The 12,963-nt window shown below is 35.1% G+C and overlaps 1 protein-coding gene across 1 annotated transcript in view; it reads right to left on the bottom strand.

Annotated features, from left to right (window-relative positions):
- Positions 1-5,198: 5,198 nt before the first annotated feature.
- cdh11 (cadherin 11, type 2, OB-cadherin (osteoblast)) overlaps positions 5,199-12,963 on the bottom strand; it is a 131,440-nt gene continuing 123,675 nt past the window's right edge. The window contains exons 11-12 of the mRNA XM_039763113.1: positions 7,294-7,545; positions 5,199-6,830 (exon numbers count right to left, since the gene is read on the bottom strand). Coding sequence (XP_039619047.1) covers positions 6,331-6,830; positions 7,294-7,545 — 752 coding nt within the window. The 3' untranslated portion in view covers positions 5,199-6,330. The remainder of the gene's footprint in view (positions 6,831-7,293; positions 7,546-12,963) is intronic.

The following is a 12,963-nucleotide window of genomic DNA, read 5'->3' as shown; positions in this document are numbered from 1 at the left end:
CCCATCAGAACCAATTCCAGTTTAATAACTTTTTAACTAAGACAAGAACTCATGCCAAGAGTAGAAACACAAGGAAGCATAGAATTGGATGAGGAAACCAAAAAAGGGTTTTGGAAGTATCTAAGTGTCAGTGTACTTTATGGAAGAAGGAATGAGGTTTGGCACTGTGCTGGCAAGGTGCATGTGATCCTCGTTATTCTACTTGTTGCAAAATAGTCTGTCTTATCTACCACGGGGATTATCAGACTATAAATATAGAGAAGTGTGTCTTTGTATTTGTAGTCTCTCTTGGAGTGATTGGGTGGTCATTTTGAAGACAATTTATTCTCATAAACAGTTGTGATAACCTGGAATTAACTTGAGTGTTGCCATTGGAGATGAAATTCTCAGTAAATTAAAAAAACATGTCTAATTCAGATGAGGTATTAAGGCAATTTTAAGGCCATGTCTCATTACATGAATTTTCCAGTGATTTTTAATTAGATACAGTAATCTTAGTGAGTCTAAGGCTCCCTTGAAGTTAGTTGCCTAATGTGACATGCTCATCAATTCACTCCAACTAGTCATTGGGGTGAGCGCTGTGTGCATGAGAACCGGCAAACAATGAATACTCATCTGGAAATACAATACAATGCAGCAACCTCACAAACTAAAGGGAAGCTCGTCTGTCTGATGACTTGTGTTTTGCACATCTCTGCAGAAAAAACAGAAAAGTAGAAGGCTCAAGATTACGGCTGAACTCACTGTAGCTGTTAGCCCCAAGTACAGACTCGGTCAGGCAGCACACAATTGGCTATCACAAAAATGAGACATGGGCAGTGATTTTCAGTTATTTAAATTGACACGGTCCAGAATGAGATCAGAAAATGATCTGGCAAACCTAACATATCCCATGACTAGAAGTCATGTAATATGACATCATCTTTATACATTACCTAGCCAGGTAAATCCAATGGGCTGAATGACATTCTTTCATGTGTTAAATATCTTACTCTTATTTTGTTAAACTCCAGTACGTATGGTGTAACAGGCAGTACCTCAGTCCCCTAAATCAACCATCAACTTCAGAAAAAATGTTTGCTCAAAAAAGGTGCTTTTTACTGACCACCATCTGTTAAGGGTGACTGATCAACATTTGTTAGCATAATAACAGTGGGATATTCTGCTTTTAAATAAATTGTGAAAATCAGATGTTATTATTTTCAGATGATGTTGTCCTAAGTACTCACTAGGCTACCGTTGTGAAATATTTTTACATACCATAGTATGAAACTCCTGGAGAAGCTTAATTTGGATTAAGCATGTTTGGAAATTTATGGACAGATTGCCTAATGTACTGCGGTGGGCTGGCGCCCTGCCCAGGGTTTATTTCCTGCCTTGCGCCCTGTATTGGCTGGGATTGGCTCCAGCAGACCACCGTGACCCTGTAGTTAAGATATAGTGGGTTGGATAATGGACGGATGAATGCCTAATGTAAATTAGTTGAAAAACCTTTTATTTTTTTAGAGATATTAAGGAACATATTGCAAGACACAATATTCAGTATATCCATGAATATCAAACCATTGCCAACCATAAATGGTGTGAGTGATGTCATGACAGTGCTTAATAATTGCAAGTAACATGTCTCTGTAAAGAATGATGATTTAAGGGAGATGCTGTATTGTACAATGGAAATGTCAGGTAACATTTAAGTTAAAGAAATAATTTATCATTATGACTTTACCTCAATTTTAGAGTTTTGCAGTCTACACAGTAACTTATATAATAGTCTCCTGATGCCTTCTTTTATGTATGTCAGCATTTTTTCACCTGTGCAGACATCCCCAGCTATTCTTTTCTAAAGTGACTGGATTTTTAGAAGACAAATTTCTCCTAATCCAAGTTATTTCAAGAATAAAGTGAATCAAAAAGCAGGCAGTATAACTGTCTGGAACAAATGTTATTTGTTATTCCAAATTAGTAAGTGATATACACTAACTATAATAAAGACTACTGGCAGGGGTGCCTGATGAAGGCCAGAGTAGAGTAAAGTGCAGATGAGGCTACTAAATAAATTCCCCAGTCAGAACAATTTTAGACCCAAATCAAAATTTCACTGATTAAACTCACTGTGGGGAACACACTTTGCAGTTCTCAAAATGCCTTCTAAGGGTAGTTATAATGAGCATATGTAGTCAAATTTTGGAATAAAACACAGCCCATGGTCTTATCCTGTACAAATGGAATATGTACTGTGACGGACAGCCGGGTCCCATGCCCGGCCGGGATGCCCCTGCTGCGTATACTCCGGGGGAGCCACCATGGACAGTTCAGTACCTCCCCTGGGACGCTTGGTGGCAGCCTCCATGGCGGACGGCGATTCCCCAACCACCCGCAGGGCTCCATGGGAGATGGAGTCCTCCACAGCCTGGTTGGGGGCTCGGGTGGCCGCTAGGGGGAGCTGCATGGACTCCGCAGCCTGGCTGCTTGATTTCTCAGCCCCACCCGGAAGGGCAATTAGGACCAGGTGGTCAACCCCCTGGAACTCTTCCGGGTTGGATATAAAAAGGGCCAGCCACCTCCACTCGAGGCCAGAATTGGGAGGAAGAGGACGAGGTTGCCTGGGAGAAGTTGTGGTGGAGCTAAAAGGAGTATTGGGGGTGTGAGTAAAAGTGCTTGGGACTGTGTTGTGGCTGGGGGGATTACGGGGAAGACGTGCCCTCCAGCTGAAGAAAGAAAATAAAAGCCCTTTGTAGTTGAAACATGTGCCTCTGCGTAATCTGTGCCGGGTCGGGCACTATATAGCGCCATATCACAGTACATAACTTGGTGGAGAGAGGTGTGTTACAAAAATGTTTAGTAGCAAATGTGACAACTAAAAAATGTAAAATCCTCCAACTTTCAAATATGTTAACTAAGTCACCAAACGTATCTGAATGTTACACCATTTAAACAGTCTAATTTTGTCCAAATAATGATGTAGAAGGTGTAGCAATACAGTTTGTTTCAAAACAATGAAACAGAATGAAATAATCAACAAAAATGGGACAACTGAAGGAATTGTTTGTATCAGCTTTTAAGATGTAATTAACTTCCTTTGCTGCAAAAAAGCTGCAAGTTGTTTGACACATTACTTGTTTCTTGAAGAAGATCTTTTTGTATAACTCTGAAAATGACATTATTTTTCACTTTTTTAAATAACAATCAAGGCTGACCCTGCACTGTGACCCTCAAAGTTAATGTGAAAAGATGATTTCACCTTTGGGAGTTAAGAAAGTATATCAAATAACCTATGGCCGTTTACTGCTTACCTTTGTACAATTTCAGGTAATTCTTTAGACGTGAACCACTTAAATTTAAATAAAAAGTGGAAAAACGGGGTGTTCTGAAACGTTTGGCCAGTAGCAGAGGTCTAGTGACAGGACAAGCAAGTTAGGTAATTGCCTGTCTCCCTGAACTGGCAGCGGACCCCCTCCCAAGGGCACCCATTTACATAGCTACACATTACAATGGCAGATCTTTGGAAATCTTACACTGCAATGACACAGTCAGAAACCTCCTTGGGCAGTATCTGTGGCTAGAGTCTTTGTGATGAACATTATAAAATGTAATGTTAAATGTAAGCAGTGCTGTTTTCATGATTTATGAAGAGCATTTACATGTCTGGAAGTGAAAAGCAGAAAAAAAAGAGCAAGAACATGAGGAATAGAAAAGCAGAACAGTGGCAAACAGTGGAGAATCTGTAATATTAATTTAATTAAGCCATTCTTGATTCAGCTTGAGTTTCTCCTGGATTGACTGTAGTCAGCGCATGGCTAAAATCAGCAGCACCAATTCAGCCATAGGGTATGTGGGTAACAGCGAGACAGGGGACAAAAGTTTGTCTCTAGGCACCAAGAGCAGACACTCAGCACTTTTATTTACTTTTTTACTTACAGTATTTAGATTTTTAGAATCTACTTTATTCTATTTTTTGTTTTTTATTTTCTATACAAATGTCATATTTATTATACTGTTTTATTTATAAAATGTGTTTTTCACAAAATTAAAATACTTATTAATTTATAATTTATGCTAAAATAATGGTTCAGTACTAAATTTTATTGTGTCAGGACTTGGGAGGGTGAGTTGGAGAGCCCCATGGAGTTTTTTGCCTAGTGCTCCCAGAGTCCTTAGAGCCACCTCTGTCCTTTAGTGTATTTGTGTGTGTGTGTGTGTGTGTGTGTGAAGTAGAACTATGGTGTAAACCCAGGGTTTATGTGCACTGACTGGTATAAGTAAGTATGGGTATATGTATGAGTATGCCTTGTGATTAGGATTAACATCGTATAAAGGAGCATTTTCCACTTTGCACCTGATTCTTTTAGGACAGGCTTATCTTTGCACCCTGTGATAGAACAGTTGGATTTAGGGGACAAAGTGTATGCAGTGATGGTGTTAATGTGCATCTTTAAGAATACTCAATAACTAAAAGCTATGGGGGACTCTGTCTGTATTGGTTTTTTAATTGGATGTATTTATTTGAATTATCTGCTTAGTTATTACCTTATTTATTCTTCCTTGGTCTTTTTCTTGAATAAAATAATAATAACAATAATAATAAAACAACAGGCACACAGGCACAGTGCTTCATAGATGCAACTCGGAACTCTGAGATCAAATATCCCACAGGGAAAATCTGCATTTATCATCCCAAACTCAAAAATAATTAAAGTTCTCTGCCAAGCTTGAGGTGATAAAAAGTGTCATTTTTTGTTTATGCAGGTTCTTGGATGTGCATGCATTGCATATGAGACCTGTCCAACAATAGCAGTGATTTTACAAAGCCTGAGTTTTATTAAATGGTCCTCCATTATTTTATTATTGCGCCAGCTGTTTGATTCCATTTCATGAAAACAGTTAATCTCAGTTTTCTTTTTTTGGACATTATTCTGGGTTTTAATAAATTTAATTTTAGGAATTGGGTTTAAATGGAAGTGGCTAAATATGACACAGTGTTACAGTATAACTAACCTACATGTGACATTTACAATAATCTTTCTATTAGGGCTGATAGTACTTCACATCATTATTTGCCAATAAATTATAAATTTGTCCAACTGTAAAATGCATTCCTTAACATTTTAAATAGTGATTTCCAAAATGTGTAAGTAAATAAATCATTCTTGAAAAGAAAATTCTATACAAAAGAAGAAATTGATTACAATTTTTAAAACTTTCTTTTATAAAAAGGGCATTTATTTCAAAGTCATTGCTTCTTGGACTGAAGCACTTAATAAAGCAACAGTACAATGCTCATAAAATATAAGTGTGATGTCATAACAATTTCTTACATGTTGAAATACTGATATCTGCATGTATACTAAAATAAGAACTTTTAAAATTGTACAAATAGGTACCATAAAATTGACATAGAAATTAGGTGCCTTTCACATGACAGAACATTTGTTTTTCTTACTGGAATATATTATTTAATGAAATTTACTCCAGTGAGAAAAAGTTAAAACTGAAAGAAAAAAAAAATCCCATAATAATAATAATAATAATAATAATTATAATAATAATAATAATAAAAAAGATTTACAGGAATCAAGAATTGCAAGTTCAATCTTCTGTGGACATACTTGCACACTGTACTGTACATGTGTTACATGGATTTTAGTTTGCTTCAAGATATATATTTGTATTTCAAGTTAAAAAATGCACTGCGCTGCAGGAGTGTCCGTTAATTAAGGCGATATTTGAGCTCACAGCTTTCTCTTTGTGATTGATAACTCATTTGGTGGGAGAAAGGATTTTGTCTTCTGAAATTTGAAAATAGAGAGGATAATCTCTTTTTCTGTCCTTCATATTAACAAAGAGCTATTGAAAGGAAGGATAGTTAATTTAGATGAAAGGAATACTGCAGAAATAGTCCAGCTTGTTCTCTTTTTAATGTAAGGCAACCATTTTTTTTCCTTTTGTGAGCTCCTTCACAGTATAGAGAACATTTCTTTTCTTCCTGTGTTCTGATTCCCAGCACCCACAAGGCTTTAATAAATAAAGCCACCCCTTATAATAAAAATCATTACTATAATAGTCAATATCATAAAAAAAGAAAATACAGAGCTGTTCTTTGTCACAATGTCTCACACACATTTTGCTTTTTATCAATACATCCATCCAAGATTTGTCTTTTGGCTTGCCCCTAGAACCTCTCTCCTTTCAAGTTCAGTCCCCTTAAGAGATCAGTATGCCAACAGGATGCTGAAGCCACACTAGTATACTATAATTTTACTAATAGTATATTTGTTGTACACTCCATGTACTACATTTTCTTAAGGGTTCAAAAAGGAAGAGTTCTGAGCGTTAAGAATCTTCATTGTCAGCCGTGTCTTTGGAACCATACAGGTCGGCCAGTTTCTTGAACCGTGGCCCCCAGTTTTGGAGGTAGTCATAATCCAAATCAGAGTCTGTGGTGGTAGACTCAAGAGAGCTTAGGGAGCCTGCAACTGAGCCACGACCTTCATAGCCATAGATCTGAATGGAATCATAAGGTGGTGCAGTGGGATCATTGTCTGCTTCAGAGATGCGTGTCTTGATGAAGTCATCTACATCAACACTGTTTGGCACAGGTCTAAGGCCAGGCCGGAGTGGATATTGCATTTCTGGCTTAATATCTTTGCGTGGAAGGAAACCATTAGCACCATCCGGGTTTTGCAACGTTGCAATGTCAAAAGCCTCCGTGTCTTCTTCACCGCCCCCTTCATCATCGTAAGTTATGATGTTTTCTCGTATATCCTCCTCCTCAAACACAATCAGTGGCTCTTTCTTCTGACGCCTCAGTGCAACAAACAGGACCACTATTACTGTTGAGAGACACAAGTAGCAGAACAAAGTGAAATAAGATGCTTTTATAGTATTCATTTACATATGTTGTTTGCTGTATAATACATATAGTATTTTTTTTATTTCTATGCTCTTTCTTTGTATTTTAGACATATTGCCACAGAGCAATCACTTTTTCTTTAGGTTGTATTAGCTTATTATTGGCTAGTGTGTGTTCTAAGAGTATTTAAGTACTTCTCAAAAAAGCAAAACAACTGCCTTCACCAAGAAACACATCTTCTGAGTTAAACCTATAAACCTATTGAATGACTTCTTCATTTTTCTGAGATCCACATATACTTCCATCTGTTTCATTTTACAGTTACCAGCTGTTTCAGCTTGGGTTTCTTATGGTATTGTACCAATTCATGTAGATGGCATCAAACAAAATGTACAGTCTGTTATAAGTTAACTTTCTAATAAGAATTAAAGTGCAAAAATTACCTAGCAAGATCACAATACAGGCCAGAATAGCAATGAGAGCTCCAGTGCTCAGCCCTGCAGGCAGGACATAGGGTTCCGCATTGCAAGACTGCAGCGTGCCATCACTGTCACATCCACATACTCGCACTGTTAGTGTGTTAGTGCTGCTCAGGGGAGGGATTCCATTATCATTTATCTCAATAGGCAAGTAGAAAATGTCATCCTTTTGACGACTGAATCCTCCACGACGCACATAGATCCCGGCTGTATTATCTGTAAAGAGAAAAAATATTTTTAACCCTACTAAACTTCTCATTTCAAAAAGATTTTAGTATAATTATCTGGTCACTTTATTCCATGAATGTTTTTACTTTAACTAAATAGGTTGTCTTCACATTTTCATGTCTTAAGACAAAATCTTCCTTTACAGTAATAAATACAATCATTCTTCCATGCCCCACACTTTCCATATTCTATATAAATTGCTTACCACCTTTTTATATTTACTCTAGCTCTTGTTTAAAACATACATCCAAAAAGTATGACTATAATAAAGAAGTATAGAAAATGAAAACTTTATGTATTATCAAAGTACAAACATTCCATACTGTTTCTAAAACATTGAAATATATTTTTTAAAAAAGTATAAATAGTTTTTACATTGTGCTTTTGTGAATTCTGATTAAACAGCAAGCATACTGCTACTTTATTAGTTTTGTTTGTCCAAAATCTGTGCAGTGTCACCTCCTGGCACTGGTGACATTGGTGTTATAAAAGTATTTTTTTTTTTTTCATCAAGCAGTTTTATAATTTTATTTCTGACACATACAGGAGAAGGTAGGGTGAAATGACACTTTTTATTGGCTAACTAAATTGATTACAAATGCAAGCCTCATCAGGCAAGGTGTAACAATCTATGGCTAACACGGTACAACACTCTACTGCTATTTCTGTCAGAGTGATTCTTATACTATTATACTCACTATGACTCCATCTTTTTAATGCAATGCAACAATAACTAACCTCCATTGTTCAGATTAAGACTGCCACTTGCTAGATCGTCCAGCATATACTTATAACTTTATAGAATGTCCAGGAAGGGAAGCCTGACCACTTGGTCAAGGTCATCAGAACTGTAACTTTTGACTTTTTGTTTTAACCAACTGTGGACCACCCCGAGGATTCTTTTGTTCAGAGATGCTACTGGTTGGAGTTTTAAGTCTCCTCCCTCATCAACTGGCAGTATCCCAATTATATAATATTAATACAACCTTATATTGCCATAATTCATTTTTCTTAAATAACTGAGATTCAATTCAGGTTTACTGTGTGTAGAGCAATTTGCACTCACTTCATTTTTATTAATCATTCAGATTCCGTTCTGTTTTATTGTATGTTTAATGTAATCTGTGAGTTTATGTATGTAAATGTTATATGGTTCAGCAAGTTAGCAGTAATAAATTATTAATCACAGCAAAATTAACAGTATTAATCAACTATTCCACTATTAAAGTATAAGTTAATAGTGTACATATGTAAAAGAGTGTTTCCATATTAATACTTTCAGTGTTAATGTACCACTGACAGCTTTGTTGGAAAGTTGTAAAGACCTGAAAATGCTGAGCCTGTCCTCAGTGATGAGCCCTATACAAAAATAGAACTAATTTAGAAATATCTCCATTTTCAAAGTATGCTGGAAAGCCTACTGTATTAGATGGCACTTTGACATACCCTGAAATGTTTCATGTATCATTACATTCTTCATCCCTCTTAATCCAATTCAGGATCCCATGCTGAAGCCGATCTCTATTGTCATTAATAATATATTATTACTATTATTCATCCATCCATTGTTAAACCTGCTTAATTAAGTTCAGGTTTGTTAGAGCTAAAGAAACACTGTGTGCTTGGCAGTAACCACCGCTGAAATAGAGTACAGAGTATGCATTGACACATGCAAACTTTTATTTGGAGTCTATTTAAAGTTTCCAGAGTAAAAATCCAATGGAGACACAATGCTTGGGCCAAGTTCGACACCTAGAACGCTGGAGCAGCGCTAAGCAATGCACCACTGTGACTGGCTCGTTATTAAAATTGCTTTATATATCAAGGGAACTGTTAGTCTTGAAAGCAGAAAGCTGTGTGGTAACCGAAACTTTGGAAGGTATAAATAAATTTGATTCAGCACAATTCTTAACAAAGGGATTGTACTTTTAAGACAGAAACATCAAAACATTCTTTCATGGATTCTTGCAATGTGCGACAAACTGTGAGCACATTTACTTGAAGCAAAGATATATACATATACTATCTTTATAAAAGTATGTCATATAACAATTTGGAGAAAACACCTTTCAGCTAACAGAAAGAGCCTTATGGTCTGAGGAGTCTCTCCAAGTTTAAAAAAAAGTTTTCTTTTTTTTTGTTTGTTACGATTAATTGCAAATTTAGAAATTAGGCAACTAATAATGAAAGTCAATACCAGCTGAAGTTATAGCTAAGTATTAGCTATACTTGCTTAAAAAACAACAGTGAAAAATGTTAAACATTAAAAAGCATTTCACTATTAACATGACATTTCATTTCATTGGACCAAATAATGTTTTTTTATATTTCATTCCCACTGGGAAAGGAAACAATCTTTAGGTATCATCTTTGATATGCCAAAGGCTCAATTTAACACAATAAAATACTTTTAAACATTATAGTTTTTCTGTTGAATAAAGCACATAGTAACTGATTTATTTGCATTTAAGAGTGACTACCCCATTATGAAATGTCATTGCTAACACTGTACAGTATGGCAAAGCAGCCCAAAATCTTAACCACAAAAAATATCATATACTGTAAATGTAAAAATATCAATTTTCTTAAATGGCTCAGATTGATAATCATTTAAAATGGCAGCCATTTTCAGAGGAGAAGGTATTATTAAATATGCAATTGAAATAAAATAGAGCATATTTTTTCAAGTGAATGGTATACTCTATGATTATGTAGAAATTAGCACTTTCATTTAACGAGATGTAACTTATATTATTCTGTTAGTCTGTTCTGTAGCAACACCATAGCTATATCTATGGGTTACCAGACTAAAAATTTAATAAGAATGTTTACAGCAAGCAGTTTTTATACATCTGTGCTACAAAAACACTATTTTTATTTTATTATAATAAAATTAGATACTGTCCTGATAAACTGTACGCGTTTGTTGACTACTACAACTAAATGTCCACAACATGATATTAGGTTATTACTCTGAACAACAATTTATTTTGCACTGGCTCTCCCAGCATTTTGAGCAAGTGGCTATACTATTATTCTTTCATGATTAAACAAGAAATAGTATTTTCACAATTTTTTCAAAGAAATAAAAATCATTCAAATTATATTTTTAATATGTAAGTACCATCAAATCTTGGTTAGTCAGGTTGAATATTAACATTCTAAAAGCATTAATCATACAAGAACAAAAAACAGGATGGAGGTGAGAAATTAGATTTGTAGGTTTGTGTACAGAGTTGGATAAAACTCCCTTAAGGCTGAACACAAAGCCAGATGAGCAGTGCATTACGCACTAATCTTTTAAGTGCTAAGACAATGCACTGGAAGATGAAGATCTCTTGGATTTGTAGTGCAATAAAAAGAGTGCAAAATACACAAAGATGCTGGAGATTTCTCACATGTTGTAGTATCATCTGATATAAAATGAGAAAAATCAAATATTTGAGATCTTTTTCTATCTAAATCAAACAAAAAAATCTACCCTGAGCTGGCTATCTGATAAAAAATGTATTAAAGAATGCACTGAAGCCCATCCAACTGCCAATTCTGACTGGAGCTCATCTTTAAACTACCATATAAGCTCTTCAAAAGAGAAAATGAACAGATCTTGAATCTCACTTAATCTGGTAGTGTATTCCTATGTAGTTTTATTCTAATGTAATTGTATTAAATATTTAGCTGAAATGAAAAGTGCACAGTTTATGCACAGCAGGCTCAAACTTATTATCTCTCAGTTTCTTCTCTCAAGACGGCTTCATTTGATCAACTTTGTTATAAAGATAGGCTATTAAGAGGCCGTCCATAATTACTAACTTGGAGTCTCAGTGTGTAATTACTTTTAGCAGCTATTAGATGGGATCTCCATTAAATAGTAATAGTTGGAACTTGTTCATTTTGAAGTTCAATAATAGCACTCAACACATCTTTCAACTTAATAATAGTTAATAGGAACTAGCTGTTCTGCTTTGTGTGACTTGACCCTAGCATCAATAATCCAGGAAAAATATTTAGGACCTCTACAACTGTAGAGTGAGACTGGCTTGATTAGAATTGCAAATCAGCTTTCTTTACTCTGTGATTTGCAACAATAGAAGTAATTATTACAAAATTTAGTAAAGAGACTGCATTAAAAGCCTAATATGTGTGCAGATAGTTAGAGGACTTACCAATTTTCACATCTGCTGTAAAGCACTTTTTAATAAAGACAACGATGCATCTATCTGAATGTACACTCCTTATTCCAACCGCAAATAACCCTCCAGAAAGCCTATATTTTTCAAAATTGTATTTTCAACATACTGTAAATAGAAATTCTTAAAAATCAGCTGCATCAGATAAGAAACCTTGTTCCACCGACAACCCCATGTTTTGCATCTGATTTTCTGGGTCATGAAATTGTAAGAGTTGTGCAATCGTGTACCTTATCGAGGCAAAGCTCTTTCCTATCATCTCTAGATGACAAGCAGTACTTGTAGTGTCATTGTAATTATATAACCTTGTTGTGATTTAGCAAATGCTAATCATATACAAGTATGCCATTCTGCTTTCCTAAATAGTCAAACATATTACAGTTTTAACTCAGATAAAACCTTTAAAGTCAATGCACTGCTGTCTTCTCAGATGTTCAGCCTAGAAGAACTCAACTCATTGTGACTTGCTGCGCAATCAGTAGGTACTGTATATATGACTAACATACAGTACATGTATATTCAGTCGGACTGTACATATAATTAACATATATGACTGACACATAAAATAAAAAACAAAAATAAACATTGGACCTCTCATTGTATTCTTTTCAATATATAGTTAAAATTTAATTTGAAAGTACTGGACTATTTATGTTTCTTTGTATAAGCAGTGTGAAAAATTGCAATACAAAATTCAGCACAGCTCTTTAATTTTTAATTGATATCAGCAAACCTCCACATTCACTCATTGTGCTGATAGGGTAAAAGAAGATTTGGTCCTGTTTAAGGGTCAAGGAAATTTGCAGATTGCTGTTCATTTTTTCCATTCATCATAAATTAATTTAAGACTTAGCAGCAGGGCAGACTTTTCCCTTAGCAGGGTTTTAAATATCTGAAGAACCATAAAACATTTTCTCTGGTAATTTTTTTTTTAAAATATTATCTGTGGTAGGCCATGAAAGGAAAGACAAAATGTTTTCACCAGCTTTTTTTATTATTTTATTTGGTGTCATCAAATCAATACATTATCAGAGAGTCTTTTTTCCATGTTTAGATTCTTCCTTTTTTCAATTCTTGGTACTTTATTATTTTGTTGCTTTCATCAGTGTTTCATTTTGTGTACTTTACCACCTCTACCTTCTCATGTATTTTGATAAACTTAACATTCTCTTTGTTTTGCATTGTAATAATTTCACATTCTAAGTTTGCAAGGTAG

This window comes from Polypterus senegalus, chromosome 9 (assembly GCF_016835505.1).
Source record: "Polypterus senegalus isolate Bchr_013 chromosome 9, ASM1683550v1, whole genome shotgun sequence".
Classification (NCBI taxonomy): domain Eukaryota; kingdom Metazoa; phylum Chordata; class Cladistia; order Polypteriformes; family Polypteridae; genus Polypterus; species Polypterus senegalus.
Note: the sequence above shows the minus strand (reverse complement) of the source record. Positions and strands in the feature narration are given on the sequence as shown.